The sequence below is a fragment of the Tamandua tetradactyla genome, chromosome 7 (assembly GCF_023851605.1).
Source record: "Tamandua tetradactyla isolate mTamTet1 chromosome 7, mTamTet1.pri, whole genome shotgun sequence".
NCBI lineage: Eukaryota > Metazoa > Chordata > Mammalia > Pilosa > Myrmecophagidae > Tamandua > Tamandua tetradactyla.
Window position 1 is genome coordinate 151,567,605 of NC_135333.1, and position 19,650 is coordinate 151,587,254.

The 19,650-nt window shown below is 33.2% G+C and overlaps 1 protein-coding gene and 1 long non-coding RNA gene across 2 annotated transcripts in view; one reads left to right on the top strand and one right to left on the bottom strand.

Moving 5' to 3' along the window:
• Positions 1-19,650, top strand: part of METTL25 (methyltransferase like 25) — a 134,920-nt gene that overhangs the window by 31,122 nt on the left and 84,148 nt on the right. The window contains exons 3-5 of the mRNA XM_077111528.1: positions 1,073-1,179; positions 11,965-12,552; positions 15,846-15,993. Of these exons, the coding sequence (XP_076967643.1) occupies positions 1,073-1,179; positions 11,965-12,552; positions 15,846-15,993 (843 nt within the window). The remainder of the gene's footprint in view (positions 1-1,072; positions 1,180-11,964; positions 12,553-15,845; positions 15,994-19,650) is intronic.
• The window catches only part of LOC143642758 (uncharacterized), a 38,907-nt gene that overhangs the window by 14,250 nt on the left and 5,007 nt on the right, over positions 1-19,650 (bottom strand). The gene's annotated exons all lie outside the window — the stretch shown is intronic.

The following is a 19,650-nucleotide window of genomic DNA, read 5'->3' on the forward strand; positions in this document are numbered from 1 at the left end:
TTCCATTGATAAATATTTGAGTTTTTAGGTTTGGGCTATTAGGAATAATGCCGCTATGAACATTCTTGTAAATGTCTCAGTTTACCTATGCATATATTTTGTTGTTATGTTCCTAGTAGTGGAACTGCTTGGAGTCATAGAGTTTGCATATGTATGGACTTAGGAAATACTGGAAAACATGTTAATGAGGATGTATTGGTTTATCCTCCCACTTGGCAGTGTTTAAAACGTCCCCTTGCTCCACATCTTCATCAACACTTTGTATAGCCAGTCTTTCATTTTAGCCATTCTGGTGCATATTTAATATTACCTCATCTGATTTTTAATTTGTAAACTGCTAATGGCTAAAAATGTTGGGCCATTTCAATAGTCTCTGTAGTATATAGCGTATACTGTTCTGTCCTAGGGAATGTTCTGCAATGCTAAAATGTTCTATAGTTATGCTGCCCAGTACAGTGAAAACTTGCCGCATGGCTGCTAAGTACTACAGATGTGTCTAGTGCAGTGTAGGAACTTAATGTTTTATTTTAGTTGATTTAACTTAATTTAAATCTAAATTTAATTATTCATATATGGGTAAGGGCTGGAGGGCACAGTTACTGAAGCCTATTCAGCTCTTTTGCCCATTTTTCTATCAGGTGGTCTTTTTCTTATTGATTTGTAGTTTATTTTTGTTTTGTTTTCTTTTGTTCTTGTATACAAGTCCTGTATGTGTTCATTGTAAATATTTTCTCCCATTTTGTGACTTGCCTTTTCACTCTCTTAACAGTGTCTTCTAATAAAGACAATTTATTTAATAATTCAGTTTATCAATCTTTTCCTTTATGGTTAATTGTTTTTTTGCATCAAGGAACATTTTGATAATGCCATTGTACTATGGGTAGTATTTTTTATTTTATGAATTCAGGTTTGATTCATAGCAGCTAAACTAACAGATCTATCATCCAGATGTCACCATAGAGTCTCTGCTATTTTCATATTTAATTACACAAAGCGTGAACATCAACTGAGTCTTCAAATTAGATTTGGATCTTTAATAGCAGTATTGTAACTTTGTTTAAATTTTGGTCAGGTGAAAATGTGAATCCAGATGAATTTATGAATATCAAAAAATCTCATGAAGTTCAGGCAATGTCAGAGCTGATCAGCAGTATTGCTGATTTCTATGGAATAAAGCAGGTAAGAATATTTCCCTATATTTTCAGGTATTAAAATATTTCCATTTTTTTGTTTCATTCAAATTTTATTTTCTACTATTACTATATAGCCTTTTAAATGTTATAAATAATAGCTGAAATGTCAGATCCTTTAAACATCTACTCTCATTTCTTGGTATACTGTAATTCTAACAGATTTATAGTAAAAAAAGAAAATATGACTATCAATATTTCACTACAATTTTCACTCTTTTTAGAGTGGATGGAAGTTAAGGGTTATTCTATTTGATATGTTATAACTGCAACTTGAGACTGCATTATGAAGATGACATTACTCAAACAGATGACATTACTCGAACTTGTTTGTCACCAAGAATTCTCAGCATCTGGGTTATAAAATTGTGGTATGGGACACTTGCCTCAATAAATAACACAAAGAAACTTTGTATTTAGGGCATGGATTCTTCCATTGTGTCATAATCACCATTCACTTGTGTTTTGAAAAGTTGCTTTTTGGAAAATAGATGTTAAAAAAAAAAATCAGTGGCCACATTGACCTAAAAAAATAGTAAGTTATTTTTCTTATTCCTATGAAGGGAATGGTAGGGATAATGGAGTCTTTTCCTTCCTGTAGTTTATAATAGGTATTAGAATCTTCTCCATAAATTCTTCTAGACTGTGAGAGTTTGAGACTATGCATGAAGAGCCACTTTTATGGCAACATAGATTTCTAGGTTAGGGGGTAGAAGCAAAGTTCTCAACATTTTCTCCAGTGTCATAACTGAGCAGTATCTATCAGGCTCTCCTTGGCTGTGATAATCAGCTGGAGTAGAAGGAATAAACACTACCCCCATTGTCCTGCTTGATGAGGATATTGGGGGTAAATGCTAAGTTTATGAAAATTCTTCAGTTGATTCTGAAATGATGCCTATTAGTGTCCTTTAAGAGTAATGACAGTGATAATGGATTGTAGAGAAACAAATGGGCAGGTTAGTGAATGTTAAAAGGGGCATAGCAAGAACAGGCAATTTAATAATAGAAGGCCCGCTAGAGAGGACAGAGTCCTAACAGCCAGATAATTGGTGGTAAGGTATGCTAGATAGAGGGTTTGTTCATGTATGGTGGGAGAATGGGATAAATGTCTAGTCCAGAGTGAAAGATAGGTCTACATGAATCAGAGCAACAGAGACCACAAGAACTGGACTCAGATTTTGTATGAAAACCAAGTCATGGGCGGGCCACGGTGGCTCAGCAGGTAGAGTTCTCGCCTGCCATACTGGAGACCTGGGTTTGCTTCCCAGTGCCCACCCATGCAAAAACAAATAAATAAATAAAAACCAAGTCATAAGCCCGGTTATTTAGTTTGGGAATATACAGGAAGAGGAACCAGAGATATGTGACTCAGTTTAGGGTTACAGCTGATATTCCAGTTCCTGGGAATAATCTACACCATGGTGATTGCAAAAGCAGTGTGGGAGCCAACAAATCCCACGTGCGTGAGGGTGCCTAAGTCTTAAGTCCAATTATATGCCTGAATTGATATTACTGATATGCTCCCAACCTTAGTTGCGATAAAGGACCTAGGTAGGATGGAGCTTACAAGGAAGGGGATATCAGTGATGCATGTTGAAAAACTGAGGAAAGCAGAAGAAATATAGGAGAGCGTAGTATAAAGACATTATGTATACTTTATGAAACATTTTCAATAAGGATTCCTGTGGGCTTTATTTTAAAGCTTTTTAAATTTTCATTAAAAAATAAAACAATGGTGTTTGTGTTATTACTGTTTAAGCAGAATTTTTTTCACCTACCAAATCATTTGTTCTTAAATTGTTGTCACAGCATCTGCCTCTGGAATAACTGAAATTAAGACAAGGGGTGTTTGCTTTATCACTGGCTTCATCATTTTGTATATATATTACATTTTTTCTTTTATTTGTATGAAATATTGCATAATAACAAATGACTTTAAAATAATAAAGCAGATTTATTTCCAAGGTGCAGAGAAAATACTTTTGAAATAGTTTAATGTGTCCTGTTAGATCTGTTTTGGGGGTCCTTTTTCACAGGAATGGAGATTGTTCTTAGGTTTTTAGCAATTTGATGATAATGTTCGTTGTTATGGTATTCTGTATTGTCTACCTTGCCTTGAGTTTATTGACTATCTTGGATCAACAAATTTATAATTTTCATCAAATTTTAAGAAAAACTTGAGCCCTTATTTCTTCAGATATATTTTCTGCAATATCTACTTCACTTCAACTCCATGTGAGACTCCAATTACGTGTATATTAGATTGTTTAATATTGTTCTACAGGTCACTGAGTCTTTATTCATTATTATTTATTCAGTCATTTATTCTCTTTCTGGTTCATATTCTATTCATGCTTTTCATTTCTATTCATTTTCTGTTACAAGGAATTTAAGTTCACTGCTTTTTTTGTTTCCACATTATCTATTTTCCACATTGGCTATTTATCACATTATCTAGTTTCCACATTGGCTATTTATCATATCCAGTAAAATTGTCTATTCCTAGTACTATGTATATTTTCTCAAGAATTCCTACTTTTTATAGCTTCCATTGGTTGTCTTATTATATTTATATTTTCCTTTAAATCCTTGAGCATTTATATAAAATTAAAATCTAAGTTTAATATCTTTGCTAACTACATCAACTTTGTCATTCTGAATCTGTTTCTATTGACATGTTTTTTCCTACTGTTTCGGGTCATATTTTCCTCCTTCTTCACATGCATAATCATTTTTTATTGGTTGAAAGGCATTATTTTTTACTGATGATTGTTGGATTTTATTGTATTATCTTAAAGAATGTCATACTTTGTATTGTTGTCCAGTGAAGTTACTTATGGATCAGCTTAACGCTTGCAAGGGTGTTTTATAGATTTATTTTTTATTGGGTTTAGTGTAGTCTTTATTGTAGGACTAGTGTAGTCCTATAGTTAAGGTCTCTGCTTTAAGACCTGGCTGTTCAATGAGGACCCTCCAATTTGGCTCATCAGAAATTGAGCTTTTCATAATCTTGTGTTAGCTCTGGGAACCGTTCAGCTCACTGCTCCCTGGTGGCTATTTTCCTGGTCTCATGGAGGTTTACCTTATACATGCACATAGTAACATTCAGCAGCAGACCCAAAGGAGTCTTTTCCGCATAGTTCTGGAATTCTTTATCTACACAGGGCCCATCCTTCTGCTATTTAAATTCCAGCCATCATATTCTTTGCAAATTCTTATCTGTGATCTGGAAAGTGCGTAAAGGCTGAACAATGAGTAAATCATAGAGTTCACCTCATTTGTTTCCCTTTAATTAGGGACCACATTCCTAAATAGCTTGCTGTCCAAACTACAAAACCATTTCCTAATATATTTTGTTCGTTTTTCTACTTGATTATGGTGGGAGGAGAATAAGTTCAGCATTCTCCTATTCCAGCTATTCCAAAATGGCTGAAAGCAGAAGTCTCAAACAGAACTTTTAGAGCCTAATAATATAACTAATTATAAAAACAATATAACTAAATAAAACAAAAATTCAATGTATTAGTTGAATGCAGATTAGACCCAATAGAAGAAGGAATTGCTGAGCTAGAGGAGATAGCTATGAAAATTATTTGTGATACAGGACAGAAAAATGTAAAATTTGAGAGTAGTTAAGACATATGAGAGTAGAGTGAGAGGATCTGTTACACATCTCTTCAATTTACCAGAAGGAGAAAAGGGAAGGAATGGAAAAATATTTAAAGAAACAATGGCTGAGATTTTTCCAAATAGATACAGATAAAAACCACAGTAGGATACTATTTTATACTATGTGTTTGGCATACATTTAGTGTGACAAAACTGAATGTCACTCAAGGTTGTGATGCAGGGACATTCTTATCCCATTTTGGTTTGCATGTACATAGGTATAATGACCTTGAAATAGAATCCGTCACTATTTTGTAAATGTGAATAATAACATAAACTTCAACTCATCAATTCAACTTCTAGGCTGTATGCTCTCTCCTAGTGAAATCTATGCATACCAATGTCAGGAAGTTTGTACAAGGATGTCTCTATTAGCAGAAACCTAAAAAAAAACTTAATTTCCATCCATAGGAGACTGGATAATTGAACTGTGGTGTATTTACATATTGGAACATAAATCATAGTAAAAGTTAACAACTTCTACTGTATCTATAGTGTGGATAAATTTTATAGACATAAAATTGAGTGGGAAAACTGAGCACATTACCGAAGAGTACATATTTTATGGTAGCATTTTTAGAAGCTCTTAAGTAAAATAATGGTAGATTATTAATGGAAAAGATATATTTGCTAAAAAGCCATTGAAGAAAAGAAGCAAGGGAATCATAAACAATAAATATAAATTTGAGAATAATACTATTATCTCTAGTAGGGGAAGCAAAGAGATGGGATATGGAAGAACACAATGATATGCAGTAGAAATACTAATTTTCTAGTTCTTAAAATGGTTGATGAATTCTGGGGTATGGTAGAGCTGTTGAGTACCTAAATCAAATACTCTCAGACCTTAACCTTTTCATGGCATGCAGGCCTAATTTCTGCCTGGCAGTATCTATATTTTCCATGGGTTTTCTTTGGTTACGGAAGCAAGCACTATCTCTGTACAAATTCTGGGAATTAATTCCTCCCTTTGCCCAACCTTAAATCAATGATTGATGCACACTGATATAAAAATAATCAACTCCCTGACACTTCAGGTGGGATAATTCTGAGGTATGTGTTTCTACACAAAGTCTTACCAAAGTGTGATTAAAACCTACAGTGGTATCTTACTTCATAACATACCTATTACTGGGCTGCTTTCCCTCCTCTTTCTCTTTTCTACTTTACCAGTGTTTCTTTCACCTCCAAAATCACTTATTCTTAAATTGTTGCCACAGGCTTTGCCTCTGGAATAATTAAAACTAAAGCAAGAGGTGTTTGCTTTATCGTTGTGCTTTATAACTTTACCTATAGGCTGCATTTATTATTTGTTTATATGAAATATTGGATAATAACAAATTACCTTAAAATAATAAAGCAGATTTATTTCTAAGGTGCAGAGAAAATATTTTTGAAATGGCTTAATGTGTCCTGTTACACCTGCTTTAAGGGCACTTTTTTCATAGAAAGAGAGATTGTTCTTAGTGAATGAAATGACCTAAATATATATGACTTTTGGTAAGGTGCAGATTAGTCCGAATCAGATTGTCCTCAGCAATTGAAAATGTGAGGTCTTTCTCTTGAAATCACTTTATAGCAAATAATGTTTGATTCTCATAATATTTAGGCTTAAATGTATTATGTACTACTTTTCTTTTAAATGTATATTTAATAAATGCAGATTTCTTGGGGATAGATGGAAAGCTTCTGAAATAATTAACTTTACCAGAGACCATAAAAAACTTGAGAAGAAAAACAGAAATCATCTGCCTAAATCATATTGCTGCCCTACATCCAAAAAAATTCCTTTGCCTTTCTCAGTCACATTACCAAGGCTTCTTAATTTTTATTTCTAAAATTTGTTCATCTGTTCATTTAACAAATATTTCTTTAGCTTTTAATGTATGTCAGGAACTGTTTTATATACTGAGGATACAGTAGTAGACAAAACAAACAAAAAATATCTTTGCTCTCATGGCATTTATATTCTGAGGAGAGAGAGACTGCAAACAAAATTATAAGTATATTTTATTGTGTTGTGTCTGTTATGATGATCTATGCTAAAGACAATAAATTTTGAAAAGGAAAGAATGTCGCTACTTCAGGGATGAGGATTAAAATTTTTGATCAGGGGGAGGGGGCAAATAAGTTTCACTGAAAAGTTACTATTTGAGGTAAGACCTTCTTCAGGAGGTAAGAGAGCTACCCATTAGAATATCTGGGGAAAAACTTCAGGTAGAAGGAGTAACGTGTTTAATATCCCTGACATGGTAATATGCCTGGGGTGTTGAAGAAATACTCAAGAAGCAATATTGGCTCCAGTGGAGTGAGCAAGGGGAGAGTAGTTAGGAACTGAGGTTGGGCAGGGGAGAGAGGGCAGGTTATATGGTTTCAGAGTCATAACATTGTGATGATTTGAGCTCTTATTCTGAATATGATGGGAAGCCAGTAAGAGCTGCTAGATCACTCTGGCTACTGTGTTGAAGAGTGTTATAAAACAATTATCTCAACCATCTTCACATTCTTTACAATAGTATAGATATTCAAGTTGGTTCCTTTTAGAAATTAGCTACTACCTAAGTAGGAGCTTCCAGAGCTGAGACAAAGAACTTAGTAAAAAGAGGGGTTTATTAGCAGGAAATAAGATCAGAGAGGCAATGAGTTTTCCTCAGAATAGTGGCATGATCAGACTTTGTTTTACTCTTTTGTGAATGGACTGAAGCAGGTAGAGGTGGAAGCCAGGAGATCATTGAAGAGGCTATCACAGTTAGCCAGTTTTAGAGTGCAGTAAGTATGAAGTAGCATCGGTAAGTGATTATTTTATGGATGTGTTTTGAAGAAAAAGCCAATAGAATTTCCTCACAATTGATATAGGGTATGAGAGAAAGAAAGGAAGTAGGGAGATACCATTAACTATAATGAAGAAGATATAGGAGGGGCAGGTTTTACAGAGAATATCAAGAGCTCATTTCTTTATGCATCTTAAATTTGAGGTGTTTGTTAGATAGCCAAGTGAAAATGTTCATTAGATCATTGGATATATGAGCTTGAAGTTTATGGAAGAATTCCAAACTGGAGTTATAAATTTGAGAGTCATTAGGCTAAGATAGTTAGATCTCTAAGTCAAGTCAACAATATACAGTGGTTCTATATGAAGTAGAGTACCTCACTAATATTATTTTAAAATGTAACTATTGGCAGTGCAACAGTGGCTCAGTGGCAGAATTCTCACCTGCCATGCCAGAGACCTGGGTTCGATTCCCAGTGCCTGCCCATGCAAAAAATAAATAAATAAATAACTGCTATGGGAAGGTCATCTAAACTGAATATGGAAATGAAGGAGATACTCCCCCTAAGTATTGGACTGGAGACTCCTCTGTCTTCATACCTAAAGCCTAGAGCAGATAATTCAGCAAGGAATAGGCTATAATAGGGTAACAGGTTGGACATCAATCTGATGGGGTTTTTGTTCTTTGGACCAGATTATTTGAAAGCACGAAGTTGTACATCTTGTGGATTCCTGCAAGTGCTACCCATAATTGCACATTTTTCATTTCTATTGCTAGCACTACATATATTATTAAAAAGCCAACTTGGATCAACAGATATAATAGGAAGTCTGCTGGCAGACTTTTCTAGAAAAGTTTGTCCCATTATTGAAAAGGGCTTTAGATGTTATCTTGTGGAGGCATAATTTGTTGGCATTTCTACACCCATGTTGCAACCAGAATTCCAAATAAGCTGGCCCAGAGCTGGGGAATCACAGACGCACTCAGTGGCCATTTCACAGCCTTACCATCTCTTGCTTATTTACATGCAGCTGTTTGGTAAGTTTCCATTTTTGCTTCTTTGTGTTAAGATTTCTGGTATGTTTCTATTTTTGCTTCTTTGCCTGCAGTGTTCAGTATGTTTCCATTTCTCAAGAGACTACAAGTACTCTGGGGAGATGTTAAATCTCAGCCTGCTGCAGATGCTTGTCTGCACACAAAGATCGTTTAATGCATGGTTTTGGTGCATTGACAGCCAACCCCCACCCGCCACTCCCAGCCAGTGTATAAAACCCAACACTTAGGGAACACAACTGTCCCTCATCACTGATGCAAAGCAGGGCATGCCATGCTAGCAACCCTTACCTGAGCAGTTGGCCTTTCTAGGAGTCTAGCCATAATAGAATTTCTTTCTTTGCTCTTTTGGACCCTTTGTGTGGTGTGTATAATAAAGTGGTCATTTGCTGCAAGTCTCTATTCTACCTAGGCTGTGTTTTCACGATACACCATATACCAATTAACTCTAAACCCAATGGCCATACGTGGTTGAATCTCCGAATGTCTCAACTACCCTACTGCCAGATTTCTTATTACATGAGATAATAAATTTTCTTCATTGTTTAAAATTTAGTTCTGTTACTTACAGCCAGAATTTTCCTGATTCACAGGTGGATTTGTCATAAATAGATTCTGGAACAAATTCAATTACTTTTTGGTAAGCAAGCATCCCACTGGGTACTAGTATTAAGCTTGCTATCAGCATCAGTGAGTATGTTTTATAGAGGAATGGAGGGCTTTGCTTTCTCTGGAGATTCAAATAAAGGGAAAGTGACTAATAGAGCTTCTACTGTATAGCTTTTGTATTCATGAGTATGAGTATGACTTCTTCAGTTAGATTGTAAACCCTGTAAAGTCAAGAATATATATACATATTACTTCTGTATTTCCCACAATATCTAGCCCAAAGATTAACATAAAATAGAAGTGTGGGAATTATTTATGAGCCAGTCACTTTAGTTAGTGGGCATTATTTACTGCAGTCATACCTATGAACTGATCTTACCTATGAACTGGCAAGACCCTGAAATTATGAAGATGTTATTAATGATATGCATTACTTCAAATATAGAAATGTTTCCTTGAGGGGTTAATAGTTACATCATGGTTTAATTGATTTTAGCAATAAAGGATAGCTATAAAAGTAGATAATGATTTTGTTATGATACTAATTCTGTAATTATCTATAGATTTCCTGTAGAATGACATGACAATAATAATCTTTGTAGTTTTAAAATTTTCCTTATCTCCTTTAGCTTCATTGAGTTCAAATTACATGATAAAATTCACCAATTCTAGGTGTACAGTATGATGAATTTTGGTATATATGCGGTTGTGTAACCACCACCACAATCAAGGTATAGGTTATTGCCACCATTCTAAAAAGCTTCCTCATGCCCTTTTACAGATTACTTTGCTCCCTTAGTTCCAGGGAGCAAATTCTACTAATTTGCTTATAGTTTTGACTTTTCTAGAACATCATATAAATAGAATGATATAGGATATAGACTTTTGTGTTTAATTTCTTTTACTTAGCACATAATTTTTAAGAGTAATCAATATTGTGTGTATGTATACTTTGTTACTTTTTACTGCTGAATAGTATCCCATAGTATGAATATATTACTATTTATATTTACTAAATGATGACTGTTTGAGTTATTCCCTTTTTTGGCTATTGTGAATAAGGTGGTTATGAATATTCATATGCGAGACTTTGTGTACGCATGTTTTCATTTCTTTTGAGTAAAGAGCTATGAGTGGGATTGCCGGATCACATTATAAGTGTAGGTTAACTTTATAGCAAACTGCTGCACTGTTTTCCAAAGTGGCTATACCATTTTACATTTTCATCAGTAGTGTATGAATGTTCCAGTTTCTTCATGTCCTCACCAATACTTGGTATTTGTAGTCTTTTTGAGTAGAGTCTATTCTATTGGCAATTTGAATTATTCATTTTGTAAAGTGTGTATTGACATCTTTTGCCTAATTTTTAATTGGGTTGCTTGTCTTTTTATTACTGAGTTGTAAGCACTTTCATATTTTCTGGATATGGGCCTTTTCTCAGGTATATGTTTTGCAAAATTTCTTTTCATTTTTGAACTATGTGTTTTGATTGGCAAAAGTTTTAATTTTAGTGAAGTCCATTTTATAAATTTTTTTTTGGTTCATGCCTTTTATTGCCTACATCAGCAATCTTTGGTTGCCTCAGTTTCACAAAGTTTTGCTCATTTATTTTCTTCTAGAAGATGAATAATTTTACTCATACATTTAGACCTGTGATCCACTTTGAATTAATTTCTGTGTTTAGCATGTGAGAGTTAAAGTTCATTTTTTTCTATACACATATCCAGTTATACCAGCACCATTTGTTGAAAATACTATTTTCTCCATTTAATTTGGCCCTTTTGTCAAAAATCAGTGACTCTGTCTGGACTGTGTTCTTTTCCATTGATTTATATTCTGCCTTCATACCAATACTACACTGTTTTGATTACTGTGACTTTATATTAATTCTGTAATCAGTGTAAATCCTCCAGCCTTCTTTTTGAAAATTATTTTGGTTGTTCTAAGTACTTTGCCTTTTCACTTAAATTGTAGTATCTGCTTGTCAATTTCTTCAAAAAGCCCTACTGTGATTTTGATTGTATTATATTGAATCTGTAGTTAATTTAGACAGAATTGTGATCTTAACAAAATTGAATCTGCTATTACATGAGTGTGAAATATATTTTTATTGATATTTAAAAAAATGTTCTATGCAATGTTTTAGAATTTTCAAAGTGTAGGTCTTGTACATATTTTTTTAAATTTTTTCCCTGAGTGTTTAATTTGTATGTTTTTGTAATTGGGCTAAATTTTTTATTTTCTAATTATTCTTTGCTACTATATTATCTGTGCTATAATTGTTCATTCGTGGTTTTTTGACCTTGTATCCTGAGAAACTGCTATAGTCACCTTCTAATTCTATTAACCTTTTTGTATTCCCCAGAATTTTCTCCAGATACAATCAAGTCATCTGTGACTAAAGACAGTTTTATGTCTTCCCTTCTAAAACATATACCTTTTACTTCTTTTTCTTAACTTGTAGTACTGGCTACAATCTCCAGTAAGTTGTTAGATAAAAATGGTGAAAGTGAGTGGCTTTTAATAGGAATCAAAAAATTAAAATGAAAACAAGCATAACAGTTTGTATTTTTCAATCCATTTGTTTACTTGCTTTTTAAAAATGTATAGGTAATGTAGGCTTTACCATCTGACTAAAATTGTTCTAATTCCTTCTGTTTTTCTTACTTTAGGTTATTGACTTGGGATCTGGGAAAGGCTACCTAAGCTCCTTTTTGTCCTTGAAGTATGGCTTAAACGTTTATGGAATTGATTCCTCAAATATCAATACACGTGGAGCTGAGGAGAGAAACAGGAAACTTAAGAAACATTGGAGAGTCTATAATACTCGCTCAAGATTAAATGTCAGTGGACTGGCATTAAAAATGGCTAAAGAAAGGAAAGTACAGAATGAAATTAAATACAAAGTAGATATTGAGAAAGAATGTAGCAATAGTCTCATAAATCAAGAGAACATTTTTACCTCTCAGTTTTTGGACCCTGTAATTTTTAACATCGGAAAGCAGATGAAAAACCTACATACTCAGCCACAGCATGAAGACAAATTGGGTCTTGGAAATGGCATTTCTCTTAAAGACGTTTTGCCTATTAATACTATAGAACCTACTTGTTCATCCCAAATACCAACCAGAGAAATTTCTGAAGTAAATAAAGAGAGAGGAAAAACAACATCACAGTCAAGTGAATCAAGTATATATTCACCATTAACCTCTTTTATCACTGCTGATTCTGAACTACATGACATTATTCAAGATCTAGAGGTGATTTTACTTTGGAATTAATTTTTAAATATAATTTTTAAAAGTTCTGTAAGACATAACTTGTAATAGTAGTTTACATAACCTGCTTATCTCCTCTGATCACATGAATCTAAGACTATGAAAATGAAATCATAACTGGATTTTCATGATTCTCCTGGCTATGAAAATCTGCTCAAAAGACGTTCTAAAATAGAGTAACTTTCACTCATTTGAGGCCTCCAAAACCAGACAGAAATACTAGCAAAAAAGCTAGTAAGTAAGCAGGGTCCTCACTATGCAGCGAAGAGATTATTAAAATTTCAATCTAAAAAACTCTAAAATTTTATTTTTTTAATTTAAATTTGAAGTAAAGAGGAGTCTAGGGTAAATTATGTTTGTTTACTGTACACTTTGGTAAAACCAAATATGCAGTTTCCTTGAACAAGAATAATGGCTTTGGGCGGGCCACGGTGGCTCAGCAGGTAAGAGTGCTTGCCTGCCATGCCCAAGGACCCGGGTTCGATTCCCGGTGCCTGACCATGTAAAAAAAATAATGGCTTCTAGGTATTTTTTTAAGGCTTCAACTTTTTCTGAATTATAAATATGTCAAATTTTATAATTGAAAGACTGTATTTTTAAAATAAAGACCACATTGTATATTAAACAGTATTGTAGAAGGAGCTTTTAGAGCTTACTTAGCCTAACTAATTTTCCGTACAAAGAAAATTTTAGAGTTGCAATATTCTACCCTTATTAAATTTTTCAGAAATTCTTCCCCAAGGAAATGAATAAACAAACATACTGGAGTTCTTTATAAATCCAAATTCTTATTAATAGTTAATCAATCTTTTTTAATTTTTAAAGTGGAGAATTTTATTTTTCCAAGATATTTTTGGATCATACTAGTTAAGGGAAACTGGTTAATCCTCATTGGTTGTTTTTATTCTTATATATGAAAACACTAGTTAGGTTCTATCTTAACTTTTTCTCAGAGTTAAACAACCCCAATGCTTTAACCTGACTTCAAAAATATTAATTTTTAGTGCTTTTGTGATATTTTCAGGTAATTGAAATTCTTGTTAGAGATATATGATCAAAACTATTTGCACACTCTTATGAGACTGTGTCTAATATAAGACTCTGTCTAATATAAGATAAGGTATAAAAATTCTTTAGTCCCATAATGAATCATCAATTCAATATCCAAAATTAACCAACACCTCCCACATCCCCAAACACACGGTACTTGAATCTTTTAGTATTAGAATAAAATGATTAGATATTTATATCTTCTAGTCTGCTCCCACCAATATTATTAAGTAATCCTATATGATGAGTATAGTAAAGAATGAAATTAAATATTCTTCTGTTATCTTTAGAGAAAGCTAAGCTAAGCATAAAGAGAGATTTAGAGCTCTGTGGTTCTACTCTTAATTAGCAATAAAACTTTCCTTTCTGAATTCTTTTTTTATTTATAGCATAACGCCTAAGAAGCAAAATAGTTGTACAACTCTCTAAAAAATGTGCTTTGAAGATAATGGTGGTTGATACCCCCTGAGTATTTTATCAGGTCAAAGCCATTTACAGCCACCAGTTTTTTTCTTCAAAGAGGTTTGACTTTATGTCTAGATTATATGAGCTAAATAAATTTTTTATAAAATAATTTAAATGATATCTAAGTGAAGCAATTTTTTTGTTCTGAAGATAGTTATAAAAATATACTTCAATCACAAATTAATATAGCTATTATTTGGAATTCATAATTTTAATAAGAAAAAGACTAGAAAGTATTTACTAATTCATGTCTTATGGCATGTCAATTTAATGGCAGTTTATGTCATATATGGATACTAATTTATTTAAGCCTTGTAACAACCTATTGAAGTGAGATACTATTATTATCACTATTTTACAGATTAGCAAAGTAACCAAGTGAAAACTAAAAAGAAACTTGCCTAAATCACCCAAGGAGCTAAACTGGAATTTAAACCAAGGTTGTGAATTTTCCAAACTTGTGCCCTCAACAATTATACTATTATATATTCAATTATTTCAACAGTAATTAATTTAATATTTTAAAAATAAATATATCTTCAATATTTTATTTATACCTCTAAAATTAATTTTAATTGGTATGGTAAAGAAATTCATTTTTTAGGTGAATTAAAACTTTGAGAAGCATAATGGTCTAGTTTAAAAAACTGAATTAAAAATAACCATACCTGTATTCATATAGATTGTACACTAATAATGTGACCTTTGCACTATCTGGGCTTAATATTATTATTTGTGAAATGAGAGAGTTATAATGGTAGATTTCTACAACTCTTTTAGTTCCAGATTGTAAAAGTTTATGATTCTCATATGAATCAAATTTCCTGTGTAAAACTTCCTTTTTGCTGCTTCTTTAAATTTCTATAAGTGATGTCAGAGACAGAAAGGTATTACATTAAATTCAACTTTGAAATGATTGACACGTTGATCAAGATTTAGTGGTGTATGCATATACCTACTGCATGTGTATATGTGTAGGGTGTGTGCGCGCACATGTTTATGCATGTATACATTTTTAGGGTTTGGCTAATAAGAAACATTTCATGGGAAAATTTTTGTAAAACATTCCCACTATATGATTTGGAGCAAAAATTTTATGTTGAATTTAATATTGTGTATCATATGCAACAAATGAACTAAGTACTCTTTCTGATGTTGGAGTAGAAATGCAAACTTAGCACTTCCACGTATAATTGTTTGTTTTTTTTTTTGTTTTTTGCATAGGCGGGCACCGGGAATCAAACCCGGTTCTCCAGCATGGCAGGTGAGAACTGCCTGCTGCACCATGGCCCACCCTTATATTTGTTTTTTACAATATTGCTTTATCAAGTTTCTGAATTGTATAGAACATAATGTGCAAAAAGTGAAATCAATAAAAAATTTGAATAACATGGTCAAAGTATGGTAGAAATGTGTCTCAGATCACATGTTTGTCCTAATAAAGTGTGCTACATTTGAGATCCAACTTTTACTTTGATGAGTTATTAAGCAACTATTAATTGTAAAGGGGTCAGAGATAATATAAATGGGTAAGTGACCAAGCCTATTAGAAAAAAATAACTCAAAAGTATGTTGGTAGTGATAGAAATCATTTTACCCAAAAAGGAAGTAATTATTCATTATGAAAACTTAAAATATACAATACTTTCTAGGGAGAATTTGTATCCAGGTATTCTCATGAATGTTTATAAGCTTCAACTGAATTATTTTTAACCCTCATTTTAATTGCCAAAATTTGTTTTTTCTTCTCATCTTTAAAGGATTGTTTGATGGTAGGTCTGCATACTTGTGGTGATCTTGCTTCAAATACTCTGCGAATATTTACTTCCAAGTCTGAAATCAAGGGAGTTTGCAGTGTGGGTTGTTGCTACCATCTCTTATCTGAAGAGTTTGAAAATCAGCATAAAGGTATAATGCTCTCGTGTGTGTCGTAACTTTTATTTTATTTGAACATAATGACTGCTCTTTGTCTCTCCCTCTCTTTCTTTCTTTCTTTTTTTGCCACTATATTCATTTTAAATTAACCTTTAAGGCAACGTATGATTTTCTTGCAATTTTAAAATTATAGTTTTGAAATTTAATGCACTAGCAACTGAAGTATTTTATTATAGTTCCTTTGGTCATGAAATGGCCTTAACTAAAGCTAAAAACTGCAGATATTTGAAAATTTTGCATAATATACCTTTCAGAGAACTTGTTTCAAACTACTTGTGAGATGCACATTTACTAAGAAAGTAAAGCTAAATGATTTTGTCATGAGTATGGAGTTTGCAAGATTTGCCTTCATTTCAGAGCCTTCTCCATTTCTGAAGGAATATTGATATTTCTCAAAAAACAAGGTGCTTAATAGATTTTGAAGAATCAAAATAGTAGAATTCTTAAAAGTTGCGAAACTGTGATTTCCATTAAAAGAGTAGTTTTCAAACTGTGTACCCTGAACTCAGTAAGTACCTTAGGAGCAAAGTGCAGAGTTCTGCTGCAGGGGTCAGAGCTCCCCATAGCCGTTTGACATACATCACCTTGATTCATTTTATATTTCTAATTCCTTTTAAAACATGGTTTTAAAACGCTGGTTCAGACTAGCTTGATGTCTGTTCTATTAATATTGGCAGTTCTCTTTTATATTCATTTAATGAAGTTCTTATCAATGTCTAATGTCCCTTGCTAAGAATTCTCAGGTCAAAAAGTTGTGTGCATGTTGATGGTATTCTTGCTCTTTTTTCAGTTTTAAAACCCAGTTGAATATGACATTTGGTTATATTTCATTTATTCATGTCCAACAGATAAAAATTATAATTATAAAATTATAATTGTATAATTGTATAGCTCAATTAAAATGAGCCTGGGTGAAACAGAGGCCATCCTTAGAATTGGCAAAGGTTTTGAATTTGAATTATTTTATGTCAGGGTTTTATAAAGTATCTTTAAGGAAAATTGCGTAGAATTAAAGATGTGAATAGAGAGAGAGAGTGAGAGAAATATGGCAAATTGGAAGAAAGTTAAAAATAGTTGAATCAAGATGAAGAATATATATGAATATTTGTCATGCTATTATTTCTAATTCTCCTCTTAGTATAGAAATTTTCAAGATAATAATTGGGAAAGAAGTGGACCTATAAATAGAAAAAATGATTTATAATAGACTGTATACCCAAGTATTTATTATATATTTTTTTACTTCTTTCCTGAGGTGGGGGGGGGGGGGTGGGCTTTAATGCAGTCACACTTTTAAAGCTTTTAACATTTTAAATAAGAGTTATTTTTCTGGATCAGCAATAGCATAAGATTCTATGGAGAAGATTGATTTGGAGATGGATTATTTGGTTTAACAGCATCCTGTTCTGCAGGTAGAAATGTGCTTTCTTTAGTAATTGGCTCCGTCTGGGAGAGTTGGGGAGGTCGGGTTTCAAGGACACTGTCCTGCTTTATAAGATCTTTAATTTCGGCTGCCCGTTCCCTTCTTTCACTTCATCATCATGCTCAAAAGCTGTCTTCCTATTCCAAGGAGCCTCCCTCTCCTCGTAAGTGGTACGTTCTTAAGACTGCCATGTATGGTCCCCTTAATTAGCCATTGCTCTGTACCATCAGGTCTCAGACCTATTCTCAGTATTTCCCCACAAAAGATGGCATCTTTTCTTTTTGGCAATGTAGAAAATTTTACCCTCTGCCACACCCTTTTCTCCATAATCCCACATGACTGCCTCTGGTGTGGTTCCCCCAGCTTGTTCTGCTGGTTATGGATGTTTATTTTCTAATAAATTTGTAATGTAACTGGCTTATGGGTAATTTTATTTTTTCTGGTTTTTGTCAAATATCTCAAAAGATTCAGACTTTTGTGACTGTCATTTTATGGCAGTCAGAAAGTGTTACTTTTACATTTTTTATCTATCTGATTCTTCAATTCTGTTTTTAAAGAGTTTAGCAGAAGCCATTTGCAAGAGTAGAAAAAATTAAGAGATGGACTAATTACTCCTTTGGCAATCCATTTTATATCACTCTTTAGTTACCTTTTCTAACAAATATTACAGTAAATTGTTAGCATTTATTGTCCATGCATTCTAACTGAAGGGCGAAATGCATTTGAACAGGGCATGTTAAAAAGAGAGGCTTAAAAAAAAAAAAAAAAAAAGAGTAGGGCAGGCCACAGTGGCTCAGCAGGCAAGAACGCTCACCTGCCATGCCACAGGACCTGGGTTCGATTCCTGATGCCTGCCCATGTTAAAAAAAAAAAAAAGAAGGCTATGAGGAGCCTGAAGGGAAGAGGAAGATTTGTGTGTCCACATCTTCAGTCACTCCCACTTTTTTCCTGCCATGAGAAGATTTCATAGATTAATGAAACTTTTGAATCTAAACACCGAGTTTTATTCACCTTGATATCTTCATAACTAAGCGCATTGACTCAAACATTTGCAAGGCTCTGTGCTTGACTCTTTGCATATAATAAAAGGAGTTGGGGTTGAGGCTCAGAAAGTCATTATTTTGGAAAAGAGGTGAGAAACTCAAATAGGTGACAAGCAGAGTTCAGTTCAATTAAACAAATACTCATTGAATGCCAGATATGTTCCATACTGTGCTAAACAGTGGTGATACAAAAATGTATGTATGTGTGTCATCTTCATTCTCAAGGGACTTAAAAAAATAATTGTAATTCCAGGAGCCAGATAATTCCTGTTAGTAACTTAAAAAATTTTTTTTGTAAAAATTCGTTGAGTATAGTAAATACAAATAAGATAGAAAGATCAAAATGAAAATAGAGTCCCCTACACCATATTATTTCTTGTGTATCTTGCAAGAAAAAAATACATGTACACACTATATTCTGTATTCTTATATTTTTTGAGATGCAAATCTACAAACTGTTACCTAACTTTTAACATTCGTTATATTTTCCATATCAGCACAGAGAAAGTTACCTCGTTCTTTTTAATAATTCTAAGGTAGTTCCTATGCTATATTTTATTTTTTCTTTGTTTTCTTATCTTCAAACGTTGGTTTCAAAATAGTATAGTAAGTGCCCTAGAACATGTATACACATAAATGGTGTATCTGTGTTATTTTATAGCACAATAGTGTGTAACTCCGTCTCTGGAGGTTGAGGGTGTGTTCTCAATGTGGCGTGTGGCAATGCACAAGCTATGATTTGAAAGATTGGTAGAAGTTAGACAAAACAATGGGAAGGGTAGTGTAGCCAGAATAAAGACATGGGGTGATAAAATATTTAAAATTAAGTTTCTTTCTCTTTGCTTTTCACAGTCACTGTTACTTTCTGTAACTATCTTTTCTCTTATTCCTCCTTACATCTTTTACAGAAACAATACTAATGTTAATGTTTTTTTCAGTGGGTAGAAAGGGCAATTTTTGGAGTGATTGAGAACTCCATTTTCTAATTTTAGTTTACCCTATAACCCATTTCCCCACAATCTCTTCTTGGTTCATTTAGTTTGTTTTTTTAGCATTCAGTAACTCATAAAATAATCTTTAAGTCTTCTGGGAAAAGTAGCTGAACAATACAGATCTAAATATTTCTCCTCTGGAAATGGAAGCCTCCCAGTTAACAAAGTCTCA